Source organism: Dreissena polymorpha, chromosome 12 (genome assembly GCF_020536995.1).
Source record: "Dreissena polymorpha isolate Duluth1 chromosome 12, UMN_Dpol_1.0, whole genome shotgun sequence".
Lineage (NCBI taxonomy): Eukaryota > Metazoa > Mollusca > Bivalvia > Myida > Dreissenidae > Dreissena > Dreissena polymorpha.
In genome coordinates, this window is record NC_068366.1 from 82098 (window position 1) to 103676 (window position 21579).

The 21579-nt window shown below is 38.1% G+C and overlaps 2 protein-coding genes and 1 non-coding gene across 8 annotated transcripts in view; all 3 read right to left on the reverse strand.

Annotated features, from left to right (window-relative positions):
* Positions 1-894: 894 nt before the first annotated feature.
* Positions 895-1087, reverse strand: LOC127854320 (U2 spliceosomal RNA). Its single transcript, XR_008037029.1, has one exon. It is a non-coding gene; the product is annotated as a U2 spliceosomal RNA (small nuclear RNA).
* A 2647-nt stretch (positions 1088-3734) lies between these two features.
* LOC127853479 (zinc finger protein 107-like) overlaps positions 3735-21579 on the reverse strand; it is a 274428-nt gene continuing 256583 nt past the window's right edge. The window contains exon 12 of one of the 2 annotated variants that reach the window (XR_008036626.1): positions 3735-4349. The gene's annotated coding sequence lies outside the window, so the exon portion shown is untranslated. Of the gene's footprint in view, positions 5636-21579 lie in introns of both variants that reach the window. The other variant, XR_008036630.1, reaches the window with a different exon arrangement.
* The window catches only part of LOC127853482 (uncharacterized), a 41050-nt gene continuing 26641 nt past the window's right edge, over positions 7171-21579 (reverse strand). For all 5 annotated transcript variants that reach the window (XM_052388041.1, XM_052388042.1, XM_052388040.1 and 2 more), the window contains 5 exons: positions 17568-17699; positions 14614-14720; positions 12263-12289; positions 10863-10950; positions 7171-9405 (listed from right to left, as the gene is read on the reverse strand). In XM_052388041.1, coding sequence (XP_052244001.1) covers positions 8447-9405; positions 10863-10950; positions 12263-12289; positions 14614-14720; positions 17568-17699 — 1313 coding nt within the window. In that variant the 3' untranslated portion in view covers positions 7171-8446. The remainder of the gene's footprint in view (positions 9406-10862; positions 10951-12262; positions 12290-14613; positions 14721-17567; positions 17700-21579) is intronic.

Here is a 21579-nt window from a genome sequence, read left to right on the forward strand (position 1 = left end):
GGGGCTCAAATATAATTTTGGAATAAAACTAGTCATTGAAGTCTATACTGTAAAACGCATTATTATTCGGGACATGATCTTTTCCAACCTGTATAAGGCGTTGTCAGTCGCTATAACACGTTGTCAACCAGTATAAGGCGTTGTCAGTCGCTATAACACGTTGTCAACCAGTATAAGGCACTGTCAGTCGCTATAACACGTTGTCAACCAGTATAAGGCGCTGTCAGTCGCTATAATACGTTGTCAACCAGTATAAGGCGCTTTCAGTCTTTATCACACGTTGTAACCAGTATAAGGCGTTGTCAGTCGCTATAACACGTTGTCAACCAGTATAAGGCGTTGTCAGTCGCTATAACACGTTGTCAACCAGTATAAGGCGCTGTCAGTCGCTATAACACGTTGTCAACCAGTATAAGGCGCTGTCAGTCGCTATAACACGTTGTCAACCAGTATAAGGCGCTGTCAGTCGCTATAAAACGTTGTCAACCAGTTTAAGGCGCTGTCAGTCGCTATAACACGTTGTCAACCAGTATAAGGCGCTGTCAGTCGCTTATAACACATTGTCAACCAGTATAAGGCGCTGTCCGTCGTTATAACATGTTGTTAACCAGTATAAGGCGCTGTCAGTCGCTATAACACGTTGTCAACCAGTATAAGGCGCTGTCAGTCGCTATAACACAATGTCAACCAGTATAAGGCGCTGTCAGTCTTTATAACACGTTGTCAACCAGTATAAGGCGCTGTCAGTCTTTATAACACGTTGTCAATCAGTATAAGGCGCTGTCAGTGTTTATAACACGTTGTCAACCAGTATGAGGCGCTGTCAGTCTTTATAACACGTTGTCAACCAGTTTAAGGCGCTGTTACATAAGGCGTGGTTGAATATTGGTTTTGGTTAAGTGGGCCGATCCCGGAGGTACTGCAATACCGGGCCAACCCGTGACGAGAGCGGAGCAAGCCCCTGACATCTCATCTGTGTCCAAAAATCAGTTTAATATCGAGGTCCCCCAATGGGGAACGTATCAGATATTAAGCTGATAAGAACAAATACTACACTTTGATCTTAGCCAAAAGGCCGAGAAGCGATACCGTCGTAATTCCTGGAAATACATCATCCAATATGAAGGTGGTTGCTGTGATAGAAAATGATATCCTTGACACAGGCCCGGATCTAGAACGATTGAATCCATCGATATGGTTTGCCTTTGATAGTGCGGATTATAGAATCTTATACTCTCGGGACCTACGGTCCCTCTTAAATGGCCACCTGGTGACACAGAATGTTCGCTTCGCGAACTGCCGTCTTCGGCCTCGGGACAACATCAGAAGCGTCATCGGTAGAAGCATATTTAAGCGTAAATCGCTCACTGCCTGCGTATTCGGTGCGGAATACAGCACAGACCAAAAAAAACCCGCACAATAAAACCATTTGTTAAATTAGTATTGTCAATAATGATCGAAGCCATTAGATTAACTTTAAAACCGTATAACATATTTATAAATATTATACTATTTACACTATGTATAGAATAAAGTACATGTAATATAAATAATAGCCATAACTAGATATATTGTACATAATAGCCATCGGTATTGATAGCTGTGTACGTGTATTACACATGAACACACTCCGGGTCCTTACATAACGCAGCCTTGGGCTGGGAAGAACCTAATACACTTCAAAATGCAAATACATGGTGTCATTAGCGGGTGCGCAGGCTAGGGTGGAGCTACGCTGGTGGCATTTGGCATAAGATCCGGTTTTTGCACGATGCGGGTCATTTAGTTTCTTACTGTCGCCCCATATTAGCATGTGTAGTCCGTTTATGGATTGGGCGTTTTGTGCACAGGTCAATCAGGGACGAAGGCGTAAGCGTTCTTGAGTTATCATCCGGAAACCATTTAACTATTTCAGGTCACCTTGACCTTTGACCTAGTGACCTCAAAATCAATAGGGGTCATATGCGAGTCATGATCAATCTACCCATGAAGGTTCATGATCCTAGGCATATGCGTTCTTGAGTTATCCGAAAACCATTTTACTATTTCGGGTCACCGTGACCTTGACCTTTGACTTAGTGACCTCAAAATCAATAGGGGTCATCTGCGAGTCATGATCAATCTACCCATGAAGTTTCATGATCCTAGGCATATGCGTTCTTGAGTTATCATCCGAAAATCATTTTACTATTTAGGGTCACCGTGACCTTGACCTTTGACCTCAAAATCAATAGGGGTCATCTGCGGGTCATGATCAATCTACCTATGAAGTTTCATGATCCTAGGCGTATGCGTTCTTGAGTTATCATCCGGAAACCATTTTACTATTTCAGGTCACCTTGACCTTTGACCTAGTGACCTGAAAATCAATAGGGGTCATCTTCGAGTCATGATCAATCTACCTATGAAGTTTCATGATCCTAGGCATATGCGTTCTTGAGTTATCATCCGAAAATCATTTTACTATTTCGGGTCACCGTGACCTTTGACCTAGTGACCTGAAAATCAATAGGGGTCATCTGCGAGTCATGATCAATCTACCTATGAAGTTTCATGATACTAGGCATATGCGTTCTTGAATTATCATCCGAAAATCATTTTACTATTTTGGGTCACAGTGACCTTGACCTTTGACCTAGTGACCTCAAAATCAATAGGGGTCATCTGCAAGTCATGATCAATCTACCCATGAAGTTTCATGATCCTAGGCGTATGCGTTCTTGAGTTATCATCCAGAAACCATTTTACTATTTCGGGTCACCGTGACCTTTAACCTAGTGACCTCAAAATCAATAGGGGTCATCTGCAAGTCATGATCAATGTACCTATGAAGTTTCATGATCCTAGGCCCAAGCGTTCTTGAGTTATCGTCTGACAACCACCTGGTGGACGGACCGACCGACCGACCTACCGACAGACAGACCGACATGAGCAAAGCAATATACCCCCTCTTCTTCGAAGGGGGGCATAACAACACAATTTTGTCTAATGTGTCTTATGACGTTTCACAGACGAAGTCATCAGTAAATGCGTACTGTGCGGAGCAAGTGTATGATCAAATGAAAATGAATACACTGTTTTCCTTGCTGTTATTTACTTCGTAACAATTGCGATATTAAAGAACATTTATTGTGTTCCAATATATAGTACTACAGGATGTTGACTAGATTTCACTTTGTATTGGATCATTTTGTCTTTGCCCAAGTGCAGTTGCTAAAATTGTCTCAAGATTTCACGAAGTCCGTGTCATAATTGTCTAGACAGTAATTCCTGGATTAACGCACTTACTTGTATGATAACATGAGTAATACGCAATTGCCAAGGGGCAAACTAAAATTAGGATCCACTATACTTAACCCTTTGCATGCTGGGAAATTTGTCGTCTGCTAAAATGTCGTCTGCTGAATTTCTGAAATAAGCATTTTCTTCGATTTTTTTCAAATAATACTATCTGAATAGCAAACAGTTTGGATCCTGATGAGACGCCACATTCTGTGGCGTCTCATCTGGATCCAAACTGTTTGCAAAGGCCTTCACAACTCGGTTCCAGCACTGAAAGAGTTAATCTGGTTATAAAAAGGCCATATGTTCATAATGGATTATGGTCCGATAATTGATTAGAGATGGTTTGGCAGCAATACGTCTACTTTCAGTCTCACTGAAGAAACGCTGGTGTAGTGTTTCTTATTAGCGAAATTTTACTAATACGATGACACATATCGCACCCTTAAATGTTTCAGTTATTTGTGTTTATTAAAACAGAGAACTGAGTAATTTTCATGGCATGAACAGCATAAATGTGACCAACATTGTTCTATTACCAAGTACGAATGGAGTTCCTTCCCCTTTCACTACGTAAAGAAGCAGGGTACCAGAATATTACCAAGTACGAATTAACCCATTTATGTCTAGTGGACTCTCCCATTTTTCTAAATTGGATCAATTTATTTCCAAAATTAGAGATGTCAAGTATATTTATTTCTATATTTAGCATATTACTTACTGAAATTCCTTTAAGCAAACAGCGCAGACACAGATGAGACGCCGCATCATGCGGCGTCTCATCTGGGTCTACGCTGTTTGCAATGTCCTTTTTTCAGGACGCTAGGCATGAATGGGTTATCACAATGATTTGACTCCAATGTTTCACACCAATAGATTTAATAATAAGGGAAAGTTGTAAGTATTGTCTCATCAAAAAATCCTTTGACCCAATCAAATTATTTTTTTATTAAAGTTGGAAAAGCTCTACTTTATTGCAAAGGATTATCAAAGGAATTATTTGGCTTATTGTCATCTTCCACATCACAATTTCATTTAGATTATAAACAAAGCTCAACAACAGTGACCTGGAACTCGTAAACTCCATTAGCATAAAATGGGCCGTGATCTGTAAAAGGGGGTTTAATGAATGTCCGTAAAGTGTCGTCCCAGATTAGCATGTGCAGTAGTCTCTGATTTGCAAAAATCCAGTTTAGGCGGAAAAAGTCGTCTCTGATTAGTCTGTGCCGACTGCGCAGGCTAATCTGGAACGACACTTTACGCACATGAATTAAACCCCCTTTTCACGAAGCGTGGCGAAGCAATATGCTAGGATGGTTTCCTTTTTTTGCATTTTACTTTGTTAGTGCACGTTAAGCAAATATACCAAGTGAGGTTAGCTTCAATCAATTTAAATCTCTTTTAACTGCGAAGAATAAAGTATTCAGTGTAACGGTATTTAAATATATTCATAAATAAAGGTTAGGGCCAGGTAAATATTGATGAGCAATACAATAAAATATAACTAGCTAAATCTCATAAGTACTAGGTATTTAACTTAAACTGACACATTAAGTCGTATTATTAAAGTTCATCAATACTAGTATCTGAAACAACATGAAAAATGATTTGATATCACAATATAAACAAATATACATAGTATATTTTAGAAAGTCCACACATACACATTTTAAATCAGCTGTATCTTATGTTGAAACATTCAGCACATAAATCAGTTTGAAACATAACATTCACATTGTCAGACATGTGTCATCATTTAAACATCATAATACAAAAAATAAAAGAAAGAAAAACATCAATTCACTGTCGTAACTGTAAATGTTTCTAACAGGGAAATTTCAAGCACATTATCAAATAAACTGTGTTCATTCAATTTACCGGTATACCATTTAATAAGCAAACTGAATTATGTCTCTAACATATAATGACAATCCAGATTTGGTAAATAGAACTAAATACTAACATAAACATGCATAGTGAGTGCCACTGTCTAATACAGTGCTTTTGTTAACTCGGCTTAGAATAAAAAGTAGCAATGAAATATAAAACAAGAGTCATTAACAGTTTGAAACAGTAATATTAAAGGCATGATTATTTCATATTATCAAATCTGGAGAGAAATGTTATTGTTCTTTTATCAAATATTTATATCAACATAATTTAATATGCAAAAGATTATCAATTGTCTGTTTAAAAGTAGAACATACCAAAATTACAATGCTTGCCAAATCTCTTGCATTCAAATTATAATCTTGATAAACGATGCTGGAACAAACATAACACTCAGGCAAAAGTGATACGTCATAGAGATACATATAGACTAACATACTTCCAATACCAGTTTGCAATGAACCTGTAAACTTGTATATCAAATCATTTGATCTTACAATGTATAACCGGAAAATATGCACTCAAAGAGATCATATGTTTTACCAAAATAATAAATTTGGAGCCAAAAAATAAAATGAAGAAACCATGTATAATCTGTCTCGCAAACAGACGCCAAAGTTACTCAAATCAATTGGTGCTTCCTGTTTAAGTTTGTATGTGAGTCAATTAAACTGGAACACAAAAACACATTGATGTCTGTTAAAAACATGCGTGTTTAATTAGCGACGGGTTTAATTAGACATGGACAGTATATCATGCGTTGTAAATGCTAAAATTAAATATTGAGAAAAATATTTAATGATGACCCCACACAGACATCCCCTATAGGTGGTTCCGCTATTCACGTAAACATGCATGTCTATTCTTATGTAAAGGTACCTCATATTAAATCATGTGACTTGTGGTTATCACAGCACACAATTTACCAACTGCATTCAACAAGAACAATTAATCAGCCGTGATTTTAACAGTAAACAATTTGAACATGTATATAGAACAATATGATAAATTTGATCCCTTGCAAATAAATGGTGCCTAAAATGAAGACATTTGCCATTCATATTGAAAATGATAAACAGGCATACATTAGAAATTCTACTTGTTCTTTACAACTAGACATAGCTATGTTTTACACATACTTCAAGGGTTTAATTACACCAGAATACTTAATATTTTTCAATTGGCTACTTAAGTATATGTACAACTGATACCTGGAGCAGTTTTCAACAAACAATTCTTAGAGTTAATTCTAAAATAAAGAATATTCTTTGAATGTGAATATTAACTAATTGTTTGAGTTTTGAGTCAAACTTGGCATTACCAACACTATTCAAATAATTCTTAAACATTTTGGAAATGACATTATCTTCAGAGTTAGCCAATATAAATTAGAATGCTGGGCATATTTTTCTTGATTCTAAGTCTATTATTTATTCTTAAGTCTACATGCCCTAGACCTGTATTCTTCAACCCATTCTGAGACTTAAGAATAAAGACAAGGGCTGTTTGTAAAACATGCATGCCCCCCATATGGGCTGTCAGTTGTAGTGGCAGCCATTGTGTGAATACATTTTTTGTCACTGTGACCTTGACCTTTGACCTAGTGACCTGAAAATCAATAGGGGTCATCTGCCAGTAATGATCAATGTACCAATGAAGTTTCATGATCCTAGGCGTAAGCGTTCTTGAGTTATCATCCGGAAACCATTCGGTGGACGGAGCGACGGACTGACCGACATGTGCAAAACAATACACCCCCTCTTCTTCGAAGGGGGGCATAAATATGGGCTGTGCTCTGTGAAAAGGGGGTTTAATGCATGTGCGTAAAGTGTTGTCCCAGATTAGTGCGGACTGCACAGGCTGATCAGAGACAACACTTTCTGCCTAAACATTGATTTTAGCTAAGAAGAGACTTTCTTTAAACAGAAAATATTATTAAAGCGGAAAGTGTCGTCCCTGATTAGCCTGTGCGGACTGCACTAGGCTTAATCTGGGACGACACTTTTCACACATGCATTAAACCCCCTTTTAACAGAGCACACCCATATACATAGAACAACGAAAATACCCTCAGCATTTTAACATATAACGGTTACAAATATTCTTTTTGTCATAAAAGAATAGTTCTAATGACGAATGTGTAATAAATGGTGTTAAATTCCATGTCAATACATGCATTAACATGTACCCATATTTAAGAATATTGCAGTTTTGAGAATATTGTTAATTTTTTAGAGTTAAGTTTAAGAATTGGTTGGTGAATACGGGACCTGATCTTACGCTGAGCAACACAGGTAACAACTTCATCTTCTGTTCTGCATAAATTCATCCTTTCTTGTAACACTTAATGTGAGTCTTAAGATATAAATGCATAATTCTGCATAAATGACATGTTCACTGCGTTTTAAATAAACCTTTGTTTTATTATCACATAAATAATATTGCCTCAAAGAAGTATTGTAATTACAACAATGATTATAGTTCTGTTTTAGACGATGAATTGAAAGTGCACTTTGTACATGTACTTAGGTCACTCATATACATCTAACATGAGTTGCCATTTCGCTGGTAGTAAAGTTTATAGATCTATCAAGAGACAACTTTAACTCGGAAATCTATGTCAAAATGGACATAACTCAGTGGGGAAAGGTGAAGTGTAAGTTCCACGAAATACAGTGAACAGAATATCAATAGCACTAATACTTATCAAAAAACATAATTGGAAGAATATTCATTGTGTGATCATGACTCTTATGACAGATGTCTGTAAGTTACAGTTTTGGGAAAACAGAGCTTAATGCATTTGCATTGAATCATCCCAGATTAGCCTGTGCAATGTGCACAGGCTAATAAGGGACGACACTTGCCGCATAAACTGGACGTTTAATTTTTAGAAACTTTCTTGAAACTAAAAATTAAATAAAAGCAGAAAGTGTCATCCCTTATTAGCCTGTGCAGACTGCACAGGCTAATCTGAGATGACACTTTACTCCCATGCATTAAGCCCAGTCTTCCCCAAACGAGTCTCCCATATTTCCTGAAAACTAAATGCTTGAGAGGGCGTCATTCAGTTCTTGTGAAGCTGCCATTGAGAGTTCCAAGTCCCCTGGCCCAATAACCATGACCCCCTGACCCACATTCCCACCCTGGGGAAGGTCAGTGGTCAGTGGGCCAGTCAGTAGGAACTCCCTTCCGTCCACTACTGTCCCCGTGTAGTCGCAACATTTGTCCATACATTGGGCATCAATAATCATTGGAGCGACAGGGGTGGACATTAACTGGGTTCTGAAACAGTGATGTTAGTAATTCCCTCAACGTTATCACAGATTGAGTTTGGATACGGCATGGATTCAATGTCACCAATGCTCGCCTGTTTAATGTATGCAATATTTCCAATTTCATTGGTCTCACAAGTTGCCGCATCTTGTTCGCTGGGATACACCCCTGTGTTGATGCCCTCGGGTATTAATTCCGCCCTAAATGCACTGACGGCCGACACCTGAGATTCGGTAGCCATTTCGCACTGTTGCCCGACAAGCAGGTTGGCCACCAAGTGGACAGGAACCGGTTTCAACTGGTCACTGTTTACCTCTGTGTTACAGGCATTAGGCAGCATGATTGGCGTGGTGATCAACTGATTGGTCTGTTTACCGCTGGACGAGTTTGTTATGATGCTGGTCAGTAGGTAATGCTGAACAAGTACTTTCTCACCCACCTCTTCCACACCCTCCCCATCCCCCGTATTGGGAACTGCACCGTCTATCAGGGGTACCCCTGTATCACTGGACACCATGTCCACATTGTTATCAATATTATTGTGACCGGAACCAATGTAAGTATTACTGCCAGAAGTAGTAGCACATTTATGATCCGCAACACATTTCAGGACACATTCAGAATCCTGTAATTCTGAATAACCTTCTACATTATCACTTATCTCCGGCGAAAAGCAGCATTGTTCTGAAGTAAAAGTTTTTTGTTGTTTTGCGGCATCCTGTTTACTAGATCTGTTCTTTTTCTGTGGTCCACTTTTCACTTTTGATTTTACGACCCTGGGGGTTATAGCAAAGGGCATGTCACAGCAAGCACATTTGCAGTCAGTGTTACACGTACGAGAGGTGGGCGTGGTTTCAGAGGCAGGCTGTGATGATCGTGGCCTAACTCCAGCTGTTACTATGGGAACCTTAATCACTGGCTCTACCTCTATGTTACCTTCCTCATCGACTGGATACACTGCAACAAACGGTTTACAATTCACATACATTGTATGTCTCAATAAAGACTTTGGACAATACAATCGATAACAGCACAAAGTCGGAATACTCGCAGAATTTCAGAACGAGGCTGAATGTGTTGCCATTTATAATAGTGCCACATATGACAATGACGCATTTAATTTCAACTCTTTACGCTATTGAACATTCATGGACGTAACGATATTGTCAACACAAAATGACATTTTCAGAATGAGCAGAAAATATATACTTCTCATTTAAATAAATTTTCTTGATTAAAAAACTAGTTTTATTCAATTGTTTGCACACATGTTGACGCTCTTCATTTGCGCATTTTTTATTGTGGTGTCTAATCAAAGATCTATCAATAATCTTGTTTATTAATACAGATCTGTTGTTTAATTGCCCCTGTGTTCAGCACAAACCAATTATCTTGGTATGATCAGATACTGTGTCTACAAATACTAGTTAATAACATGGTGTCATAAACCACAGGTGTATGATTTATAACTATACACCAATGATTATGTTGTTTAATTATTCTTTAGGTGTTTTAATGTAAAGAATTACTTATCAATTTATTCACAAAACACATGCCTGTATCCATATGTTTGACATTTTTGTAACCAGAGTCAGTATTCATGAAGATCCCCAAAGTAAAAAAAGAACAATCAATTGGTCTATGATCATCAATATTATCCGTCGTTTTCGTAACAAATGAAAAAAATTCACGTTCAGCCTCATTCTGAAATTTGACGTGTCAGGTGATATCTAAAAACAGTATCAGTTTAAGTATTGTGAAACCGGTCGGTTTTTATTGGTATATTTATTTCTATTTTAATGATCACAGGGTATCACTTCTCCTACAACGGATTACGGGTACAAGAAAATGCGATATTAATCATTATTCAAATTAATCATATTAATTAATTGTTAAAAGCTCAGGCATTTATAAAATATACTTGATCCATCAAGGATTCTTCCTTATTTACAGTAGCCTAACTGATTTAAACAAATGTCGACCGTTCAGAGAACAGACATGCAGTAAATCAGAAAAAATAATTGAACAAATTATCTGTCAAACAGGCAAATAATTGATAAAACAAATAATTAATTAAAAAAAACAGAATGTTAAGTGTTGATTTTGCACTTTTACCCCACAACAAATTAAGAGCCATGCTTTGAGAAAATGGGGCTTAATGCATGTGCATAAAGTAATCTTCCAGATTAGCCTGTGCAGTCCGCACAGGCTAATAAGGGCCCACCTTTTCTGTACTGTGTATTTATGCTTAAAGGAAGTGCCCTTTGTAGTGCAATCTAGTTTAAGAAAGTGTTGTCCCTGTTAGAGTAGCATGTGAGGACTGCACAGGCTAAGTTGGGTACAACACTTACACAAATGCATTAAACCCTGTTTTCCCAGAGCAAGGCACACATGCAGGTGACACCATTTCTTACATGTGATTCCCTGGTTGCTGGGATGGGAGGTTTGGAACTTTGTCATGGTTTCCAGCAACTCCTCAGCATCCATCATCGGTAATGAAGACTAAAATAAAGATACAAACAATATTATGAGATGAAATTGGTAGCAAATTGGTAGCGTTTGACACCAAAACATTGTAAGAGATCAACTCAAGTGTGTGTTATGCAACCTTCATGACATTGAGAAAGAAAACCAATATGTTCTTTAATTTCCTTGTTAAGCTGATGTTAGCAAAACATTAATTCCTAACTTTTATAGAAGTTGAACCCATCCAAATATGTTCAAATTTATCAAACTACTTAGTGGCTAAAACAAAACAGTGTTACAAAAACTTGCCATGTTTATTTTAAAATGCTTTTAAGTACGAACAAATGTTGTTTATATGTAGCAAAAATACTCATATTCTTTCACAAAGAAAATCAGTACAGAATAATTTTATAATTGTTGCAATTATTAAACCATAAGCTTGACATTTTGTGGTCACTATGAATAAACCTCATCCATGTGACTTTCTCACAAAAAATACTTATAACCTGACTATTTAAATTGATCCTTCTTCAAAATAAGGCATTTTCTATATTTACTTCAAATGCATATTATTATTGTATATCTATGTTTATGATGAGTAGCATTATATAATTAAGTCGAACTATTCTGTTCTGTTCTGTCACAAAAGTTTCCAATAACAATCTGCTTAAGCCTTACAATAACCCACATAACTTACGGTCATTGCTGATGTACCTAACATTTTGATGGCTGGTTAGTTTAAACCTATTTATTTAGTTTAAACCTATTTATTTTAGCTTGTTTACATCAAAAGCCTATGACATGTTGAAACGCTCTCCGTTTCCTGGGACTAACAACCAGTACTTGGTGTCTTTGGGAGAGATCTAAAGAACGCTCCCACACTGGGGATCAAACCCACTGCCTCCCGGTCGCTAGGCGCACACCATAACCATTACGCCATGGCGACCTCTTGTTGGTTAAGTACAAAATATACAATTACATGATAATACTCAGCATGTAGAGTTGTCTACAATTATTAACTATTACCTCAGAAAATGCAAAACAGTAAAAGATGTGGGAAATACAACAAGATCATGATTACTAATTTTATTATCTACATGGTTGTGATTTCAGAACCACCTCAGGGGAGGAAAATGCCCTACCCCCATTACAGCGTTCATGTAAACTCTTCATTTCTATGTAGATTCAGCAAAGTTCCTAACTACATGTATTTGTAAAATAAGAGTGTCATTTAAAGGGATGAAATCTGTTAAAGGAGGAAAAATCCCACCCTGTCTCTATATTGTTTAAATAAGCCTATTTAAATATTTGTTTCATTTTCAAGACACTCAAAATTCACAACACTTACCTCTGAATGTTCAAGATGCTCCACACTCTACAAAATATAAACATAATCTCATGACTTACATGCACAGAAAACTGGGAAGGCTGGATCTTAGTATCATAAAGGAATCAAATATACACTAATGGTTCTAAATATTATGTTGTTGGAATCAAATCTTAGCAATTCTATAATCAACATAATAATAATGCTGCCTCAAAATTCAATTTTACCAATTATTTGCTATATGCAGAACATTCTCCACACAACAGATTCCACAAAAAGCTTTCCTGGACACTGACAGATATTGTCTAAATATGATGAGACCTTAACAGGCAATCTGTAAGAGGTGCATGTTTCTTACAGTACTTGTTAGACATTATAATGGAGCCTTACCCTTGGAAAAGGGAGCTTAATGCAATTTGCACAGGCTAACACGGTCAACACTTATCAACTAGACTTGATTTTGTTTATAGGAGACTTCTTTAAACAAAAAATTCCATAAAAGCAGAAAGTGTGGTACCTGTGCACACTGCACAGGCTAATCAGGGATGGCACTTAATGCACATGCATTAAAGTTGGTTTTCACAGAGCAAGGGTCAATTGATCAAAATATGATCTGTGAAAATGTATCCTGAACCATATCCACCAAGCAACAGCAACACTAGGAGGCAATTTCAATTTTGAGCCTCTTTCCTACTGGAGACTGTGTTCAGTGTTGTTTTTTTTCACCATTTTGGGAATGGGGCCTAATTCCTTTAGACTAAACAAGAGGGCCTGAAAGGCCCAAAGTCGCTCACCTGAGATAACAAGATATTATTGGGACAAATCTTCTGACCAAGTTTCATGAAGATCGGAAAATAAATGTGGCCTCTAGAGTGTTAACAAGGTTTTACTATAGCCATATAGGGAAAATTGCCCCGCCCCCTGGCAGCCATGTTTTTCAACCAACCAGCATCATTTTTAACTCGTCCAAGATATTATTGGGATGAATCTTCTGACCAAGTTTCATTAAGATCGGACAGTAAATGTGGCCTCTAGTGTGTTAACAAGATTTTACTATAGCCATATATAGCCATATATGGAAAAATGCCCCGCCCCCTGGTGGCCATGTTTTTAGAGCAACCAAAACCATTTTCAAACTCATCCAAGATATCATTGGGACAAATCTTCTAACCAAGTTTCATGATGATCTAAAATAAATGTAACCTCTAGAGTGTTAACAAGGTTTTACTATAACCATAAGGAAAAATGCCCCGCCCCCGTGGTTGCCATGTTTTTTCAACCAACCGGCATCATTTTTGAACTCATCCAAGATATTATTGGGATGAATCCTCTGACCGAGTTGCATGAAGATCGGACTATAAATGTGGCCTCTAGAGTGTTAACAAGATTTTACTATAGCCATATATAGCCACATAAGGAAAAATGCCCCGCCCCTTGGCAAGCCATGTTTTTCAAGCAAACGTAACCATTTTCTAACTCATCCAAGATATCAATAAGAAAAATCTTCTGACCAAATTTCATGAAGATTGGACAATAAATGTGGCCTCTAGAGTGTTAACAAGGTTTTACTAAAGCCATATAAGAAAAAAATGCCCCTGCCCCCTGGCAGCCATGTTTTTCAACCAACTGTCATCATTTTCGAACTCGTCCAATATATTATTAAGATGAATCTTCTGAGCAAGTTTCTTGAAGATCGGAAAATAAATGTGGCTTCTAGAGTGTTAACAAGGTTTTACTATAGCCATATAAGGAAAAATGCCCCGCCCCCTGGCGGCCATGTTTTTCAACCAACCGGCATCATTTTCGAACTCATCCAAGATATTATTGGGATGAATCTTCTGACCAAGTTTCATGAAGATCTGACAATAAATGTGGCCTCTAGAGTGTTAACAAGGTTTTACTATAGCCATATAAGGAAAATGCCCCTGCCCCTTGGAAGCCATGTTTTTAGAGCAACCAAAACCATTTTCGAACTCATCCAAGATATCATTGAGCCCAATCTTCTGACCAATTTTCATGAAGATTGGACAATAAATGTGGCCTCTAGAGTGTTAACAAGGCAAATGTTGACGCCGCACGACGGACAAAAGGCGATCACAAAAGCTCACCATGAGCACGTTGTGCTCAGGTGAGCTGCTAAAAAAGGAATTTGGTGTTTTTTTCTTGTTAACATATACTTAAAAACTGAGAAAACAGTGTTTTCAATATTATTTTCACTAAGAAAATTAATTACACAGAATATTTTTTTGGTTTAAAACTTTCAATTGGAAATTTTAGGCAGTGATTTGGGAAAATATATGCATTTTGATATTTGGAATGGGACCAAATACCTGCCTCATTTTTGCCACAAAAACACTGGTTACGAACCATACCTGTTTGTTCTCCTGTTTTGCCACATGCCTGTTCAGGTGGTTCTTGAGGCTGTGAGATGTAGAGAAGGCCTTGCCCTCACATTGACCGCACTGATAGGGCTTCTCTCCTAGAATAAGGCCAAAAATACATGTATATATGCTTTGTTTGCTTGATATTACATCTTATATGAACGAAAATGAACAATTTTTTTTTTTTGGTGACCCCAATTAAAAGTTGAGGGTCGGCGCCAAATCGGGAGATTTTTTTTTTTGGCCTAAACAACAAAATAGGTTCATGTGAGCTTCGTTTGGGGCAAACGTGGGTTGTTGCATGTGCGTAAAGTGCCATCCCAGATTAGCCTATGCAGTCAGTACAGGCCAACCAGGAACGACACTTTATGCCTTAACTGGATTTTCCCCCAAAAAAACTTCATTTAAACAAAACATTTCACTCAAGCTGAAAGTGTTGTCCCTTATTAGCCTGTGTACACTGAACAGGCGAATCTGGGATGACACTTTACGCACATGTTAAAAGCCTAATTTTTCCAGAACACGGTTAATATGTGAAGACCTTTCCCCGGGGCCTTTGAGCACAGGGATATCCCTGTGCCAGCATTTCAAAATCAGGGGTACCCATGTGCCTACATTACAATTCATTATTTGTTCTTCTTGTTTTTACTCTGAAGTATTATAGAAGTTAATATTGGAGACAAAAAACAATAGCAAGATTGCACCCATTGCCAACTTTAGACTTTTCCCATGTGCCTATACAAAATCCTGTGCAAAACTTGTAGTGGAATTATCAGGCCCAATGCTATCATATTATGTTATTTCTAACATGTGAAGAAGCCCTCTTTTATGAACAAAACCCCTTATATCCCAAACAAACAATTTTAGTGTTGTTAAACTGATGAAAATCCCAAATTCATTATATGGCAGGATAACAGCAAAGGAATATATCGTAATTTCTTGAAATTACACAATGAATATATGTCTTTATGTCAATACTGTTCACAATTCCAACTCACATCAGACATTGTCTCAAATATACTGGTAAGCATTGTTATTGCTCAGTATCTATCAATAATTCCAGTAGCACTCTGGGAAAACAGGGTTTAATGCATGTGCGTAAAGTGTTGTCCCAGATTAGCCTGTGCAGTCCGCACATGCTAATCTGGGACAACTCGTTCTGATTTTAAGGTATTTTCCGTTAAAGGAAGTCCTTTTGTTTAGAAAAAAAAATCAAGTTTGGGCGGATAGTGTCGACCCTCATAAGCTTGTGCGGTCTGCACAAGGTAATCGTGGACAACACTATGTACAATGCATTAAGCCAAAGTTTTCCAATAGCAAGGCTAATTTTATAACTGTCCTCCAATCTACACATGCCATCACCGACCTGTGTGGGTGATCTTGTGTGACTTGAGGTGATGACTGGCTGTGAATGCCTTCCCACAACCATCTTCCACACACCTGAAGTCATATAAAAAAATATTCATTGTGAAAGTCGTACAGTGCTGTCACTGGTATATACTATATAGGTTTTAATGACTGCTCACTAGCAAAGAAAGTAAGAAACACAAACTTGCAGGATTTTTTACATTATGCTTAAGGAACAAATATGACGCCCAGAAATGACTACATTCAGGAAACAATTAAAACAACAATTAATTATTTTTTTAGACTATATGTAAAATGTAAAAGGCTGTTCAAATGTTCATAAACCCTAAAACAACCATGATCTCAACCAAAATAAAGTCTAAAAAAACAAGAGCACCGCGTAACGGGTGCCACGCTCGGCTACGGGTGCAGTTTTGAATAAATGAAAGCTTGTCAGATTTTTTTTTTTTTTTAAGAGGTCACAGTGACCTTGACCTTTGACCTAGTGACCCAAAAATGGGTGTGGCATGTAGAACTCATCAAGGTGCATCTACATATGAAGTTTCAAAGTTGTAGGTGGACGCACTTTGATTTTAGAGCGAAAGTTAAGGTTTATGTTTAATTTTTATATTAGAGGTCACAGTGACCTTGACCTTTGACCTAGTGACCCAAAAATGGGTGTGGCGCATAGAACTCATCAAGGTGCATCTACATATGAAGTTTCAAAGTTGTAGGTGGAAGCACTTTGATTTTAGAGCCTATGTTAAAGTTTAATATTAGAGGTCACAATGACCTTGACCTTTGACCTAGTGACCCAAAAATGGGTGTGGCGTGTAGAACTCATCAAGTTGCATCTACATATGAAGTTTCAAAGTTGTAAGTGGAAGCACTTTGATTTTAGAGCCAATGTTAAGGTTTTAGCACGGCGCCTACGGCGGACGTCGGACGACGAGCTGGCTATGACAATACCTCGGGTTTTCTCCGAAAACGCCGAGCTAATTACCAAAACATCTTTAAACTAAGTTGTGTAACGGTAACACATTTGTGTAAATTGATATAAAATGGCGCCAGGTAATGCCTCAGGTAATAGTCTAAATAATATAACAATATAGGAACATAGCAAACGATATAACTCCAGAAACTCTAGCAATTGAGATATACTTGTTACAACTGTTAGAACAGAACAATAACTATAAACATATGAGCCGTGCTCTGTGAAAAGGGGATTTATTGCATGTTCGTAAAGTGCCGTCCCAGATTAGCCTGTGCAGTCCGCACAGGCTAATCAGGGACAACTCTTTCCGCCTAACTTGATTTTTGCTAAGAAGAGACTTTATGGAAACGAAAAATATCATAAAAGCGGAAAGTGTCGTCCCTGATTAGCGGACTGCACAGGCTAATCTGGGACGACACTTTACGCACTTGCATTAAACCCCCTTTTCACAGAGCAAGGCTCATATATACATAAACTGATTTAATCTGAGATCATCGCCTTGATACAGTCAATGCAAAGCATTGGGGGCTTATAAAGGTTTGAGGGATAGATGAACACTTTCTACAAACATAAACTGAGAGTGAAGCACCACACTTAAGCCTACTTGAAAGGTTTCTCTCCTGTGTGTGTGCGGATGTGTTTGCGAAGGTCAGACAGCGTCGTGAAGAACTTGGTGCAGCCGTCTTCCTCACAGTTGAATGTCTGACCTGTGTGTACTCGTTGGTGGGCACGTAACCTAGCATCCAGAAACAATGGCATAACAACAATTCAGCATGGCATGGCAACAAGTCCAATCTTGCATACTTCTGCCTTAACTGGATTTTCGTTTAGAAGAAACTTTCTTTATACAAAGAATTCCATAAAAAGCTGAAAGTGTTCTGCCTGCTTTGACTGTGTGGACTTCACAGGCTACTCTGTTACAACACTTTATGCACATGCTTTTATTTTGCTTTAAGCCCAGGTTTCCCACAATTAGGCTCAAATTACACAAGATCTGACTAACGCATACCTATGTAATAATATTTCAGAATAAAAAAACTGCATGTATTTTTACATGCACAAAATTGTAAACAAACCTTGGGGTGTTAAATTCCAGTTGCCCGCAAACATAAGCCACCTAAATTGCTTCAGGCGAGGGAGATTTCTTAAATACTTGCCTGTTCAGGCGATCCCATAATCTGGTCAGTCAGAATTTGATTTTGTAGCAGTGCTTGCCGGTAGCCAGTTGATGACTGTGCCATTATTTGGTACTTTAAAATGCATTGATCAAAATCTTTACATGTGTACACAGTCTAAGTGTGGGGGCAATATTTACAGAGACACTGTTTGTTTTCCGGCAAAATGTCAAAATGCCAAAACAATTTAATATAAACAAGTTAACAAAAATGTGTCAGTCAATAGAATAACAATATATATGGAAAACTATATTTGATAATTTAAATTAAATTAAGGGCCACCCCAAAGAAAGTAAGGGTGACCTGATTTTGTCAGCTGGCAGCCCTGCATGGCCAGTTGATTTTGTACATTTTTTACACCCTTGGGCCCAGTATCACGCACATTCTCAATTTTTGAGCTTATCTTATACGATGAGATTTGAGCTTCCACTCAACTGAGTATTGAGAATGTAGTTCAGCTCCAAAAACAATCTCAAATCTCAGCTATAAGAATATGAACATGCTCCTCAACCTCTGGGTTAAGTCACAATAAAACTAAAAACTTCTGTGAACATGAAAATGAGCACGATGATCAAACTAATCTCATTTTTTAAAAATAAAATAAAAGTTGAGTCAGAAAATTGACTTCAATATGTTTGTGATATTCAGCCCCTATTATTCTCATATGTTTGATAGACAATTCTAATTCTGAGCTATGTTTGTTACCTGTACACAGTGTTGAACTGTTTCTCACACCCAGAGACCTCACACTCTAAAGGTTTTTCCTTCGTGTGGACCCGCACATGAATGCGTAATGCGTACGACGTGAGAAACTGCTTCCCACGGCTCTGCTCGTTACAGATGAACGTGTACTCCCCTGAAATCATTGAACATGTGCAGAATAACAGTGCCCGACAAAAACAGTAAGCATGTGTGTAAAATGACATCTCACATTAGCCTGTGCAGTCCACACAGGATATTCAGGGATCTATTATGCTATATGTGGAACATTCCACAAAGAACAGATTCTGCGAAACCTTCCATTGAACTGTCAGATATTGTCATATGATGATGAAACCTTATCAGACAATCTGTAAAACATGCATGATTCGTAGAAAAGTACTTTTCAAAATTACTATCACACATTGTGTCTGTGCTTGTTAGACAATATAATTTATCCTTACTCTGGGAAAAGGGAGCTTAATGCACTCTGCACAGGCTAATCAGGGTCAGCAATTTCCAGCTAGACTGGATTGTGTTCAGAGAAGACTCCTTTAAACAAAACAATCCATAAAAGCAGAAAGTGTGGTACCTGATAAGCCTGAGCACACCGCACAGGCTTATCTGGGATGGCACTTTATGCACATGCATTAACCCTTTCAGTGCTGGAACCGAATTTTGAAGGAATTTGCAAACAGTTTGGATCCAGATGAGACGCCACAAAACGTGGCGTCTCATCAGGATCCAAACTGTTTGCTATTCTGATAGTATTCTTTGAAAAAAATCAAAGAAAATGCTAATTTTAGAAATTCAGCAGACGACATTTTAGCAGACGACAAATTTCCCAGCATGCAAAGGGTTAACTAGTCCATTCTGTTTGCATAAAATCTTACCCTGTGTACCTCAGTGACTGAGGAGTTAGCCTTAACGTCAGTATCTCTGGACTAGCTGCATGTCTAAGGCGATGGGCTCGATGTAGTAACGGTGATTGTCCCACTCACACTTGATCAGGCCGGCGGATGAGAGAAATGACTGGGCTTTCTCCAACTTTTGAATTTGAAAAAAAAAGACGTCGGAAAATCCTCATTTCCTGGGCTCAGATTTTTGAAATGTTCACATTTTTGTGTTACCGTACCAAGTATTCCTTGCAGAATGCAGAAGTATGCCCTGAAATGTTAATTTTACAAGTTGGTGTGCGTTATACATTGATACAACGCTAGTCTGACTGCTAATTTGTGAAAAATTCATTGTGCAATTGTAAATATTCATGATTGGCGCCGCCATGCTTGTTGTTGTTGTACTATGTTAAAGGGGCTATTGTTGACATACCGAAATAGCGGGTACGACTATGAGGGGAGTTTGTGCTAATGATTTTTTCGAACACTATGATGGTCTTTTTTTATGTTTGCTTAGTATGTGTGACCTACAGCATGTATTTGCTGATTGTGCAAATAAACTGAAACTGCAACCATCATACTGAAATTACTCTTTCACACTGTATGCGAGTCCGGGAAACAACCCTTTCTTCTTCTGATACAGCACTCCTTCTCAATAGAAGAGTTTTTGCTGGTGCCTGTTGGTTAAGGGGTGAAAACTATACAAAGGTTTTCCAGATACGGATTACTAAATTCATGCTTGACACAGGCCCTGATCTGGAATGATTGAATCCAATGATCTGGTTTGCCTTTGATAGTGCGGAATAGAGAATCTTAAACATCCCACACTCGATCGGATGAGAGAATTTTATGGGCTTTCGTTAAGTTTTGAATTTTTGAAAAAAAATCGTTGGAACATCGTGGGCTCGACTTTTTGTAAGTTTCACATGTTTGTGTCTACGTACCAAATACTCCGTGCAGTTGTATTCACCTGGTAAATGGTCATTTAACAATTTGGTGTGCATTATACATTGATACAAAGCTATTCTGACTGCTAACTTGCGAGAAATTCATTGTGTCTTTCCTCAATTGGCCATATTTGGCGCGCGCTTGTTGTTGTTGCTGTAGGGCGATGTACTACTATGTTGAAAGGGCTGTTGTCGACATAGCGAATAGCGCGTATGAGGGGCATTTGATGGCACTGCTTTTTGAGAAGAGCAAAGATATAAGCCAAGTGATTTAGTGCGTTGTTATTTGTGTATTTATTCTATGTATGTGATATGTTGCTTTGTTAATTTGCGTGCGTATGTGAGCGTGCGTCATGTAATTGCGGATTGCGCCAGTAAAGTGAAAGTGAAAGCATCAGGCTCGTGAAAGCAAAAGGAAAGTAGAAGTGGATGTGGAAAGTAGTTCGAAGCGGATTTCGTATTGTGTTTTGAGTGATTTGTTATTGAGCGGTGATGATTAGCGCAAGAGAGAGATGAATGTATGTTGTGTGCACTGTAATGTAGCGTCGCTGCACTTTCGAAGAGACTGAGAGTCGCGTATGCGGACTATGTTGTGGGCATGCGCGTATGTCTGGTTAATTATGGTAATTTTCACATTTTGCGGGGGATTCCGGAAATAGTAATGGTAATTTTCACATTTTGCCGGGGATTCCGGAAATAGTCGCTGCATCACGATTGGCTGATTTATGGTGAAAACACACTAAGATATTTGTTTCACGTGGTCATTGTCGAAAGTAGTGCCTATTTGTAAAGAGTTCTCTGTCTCTTTTGGATGAAAAGCCATTTCGCGATTGCGCCCATTCCTTTAGTGGTTATCTGTTTCCTAAGTGTGTCTGCAACATGTATTTCATTGGTAGCGA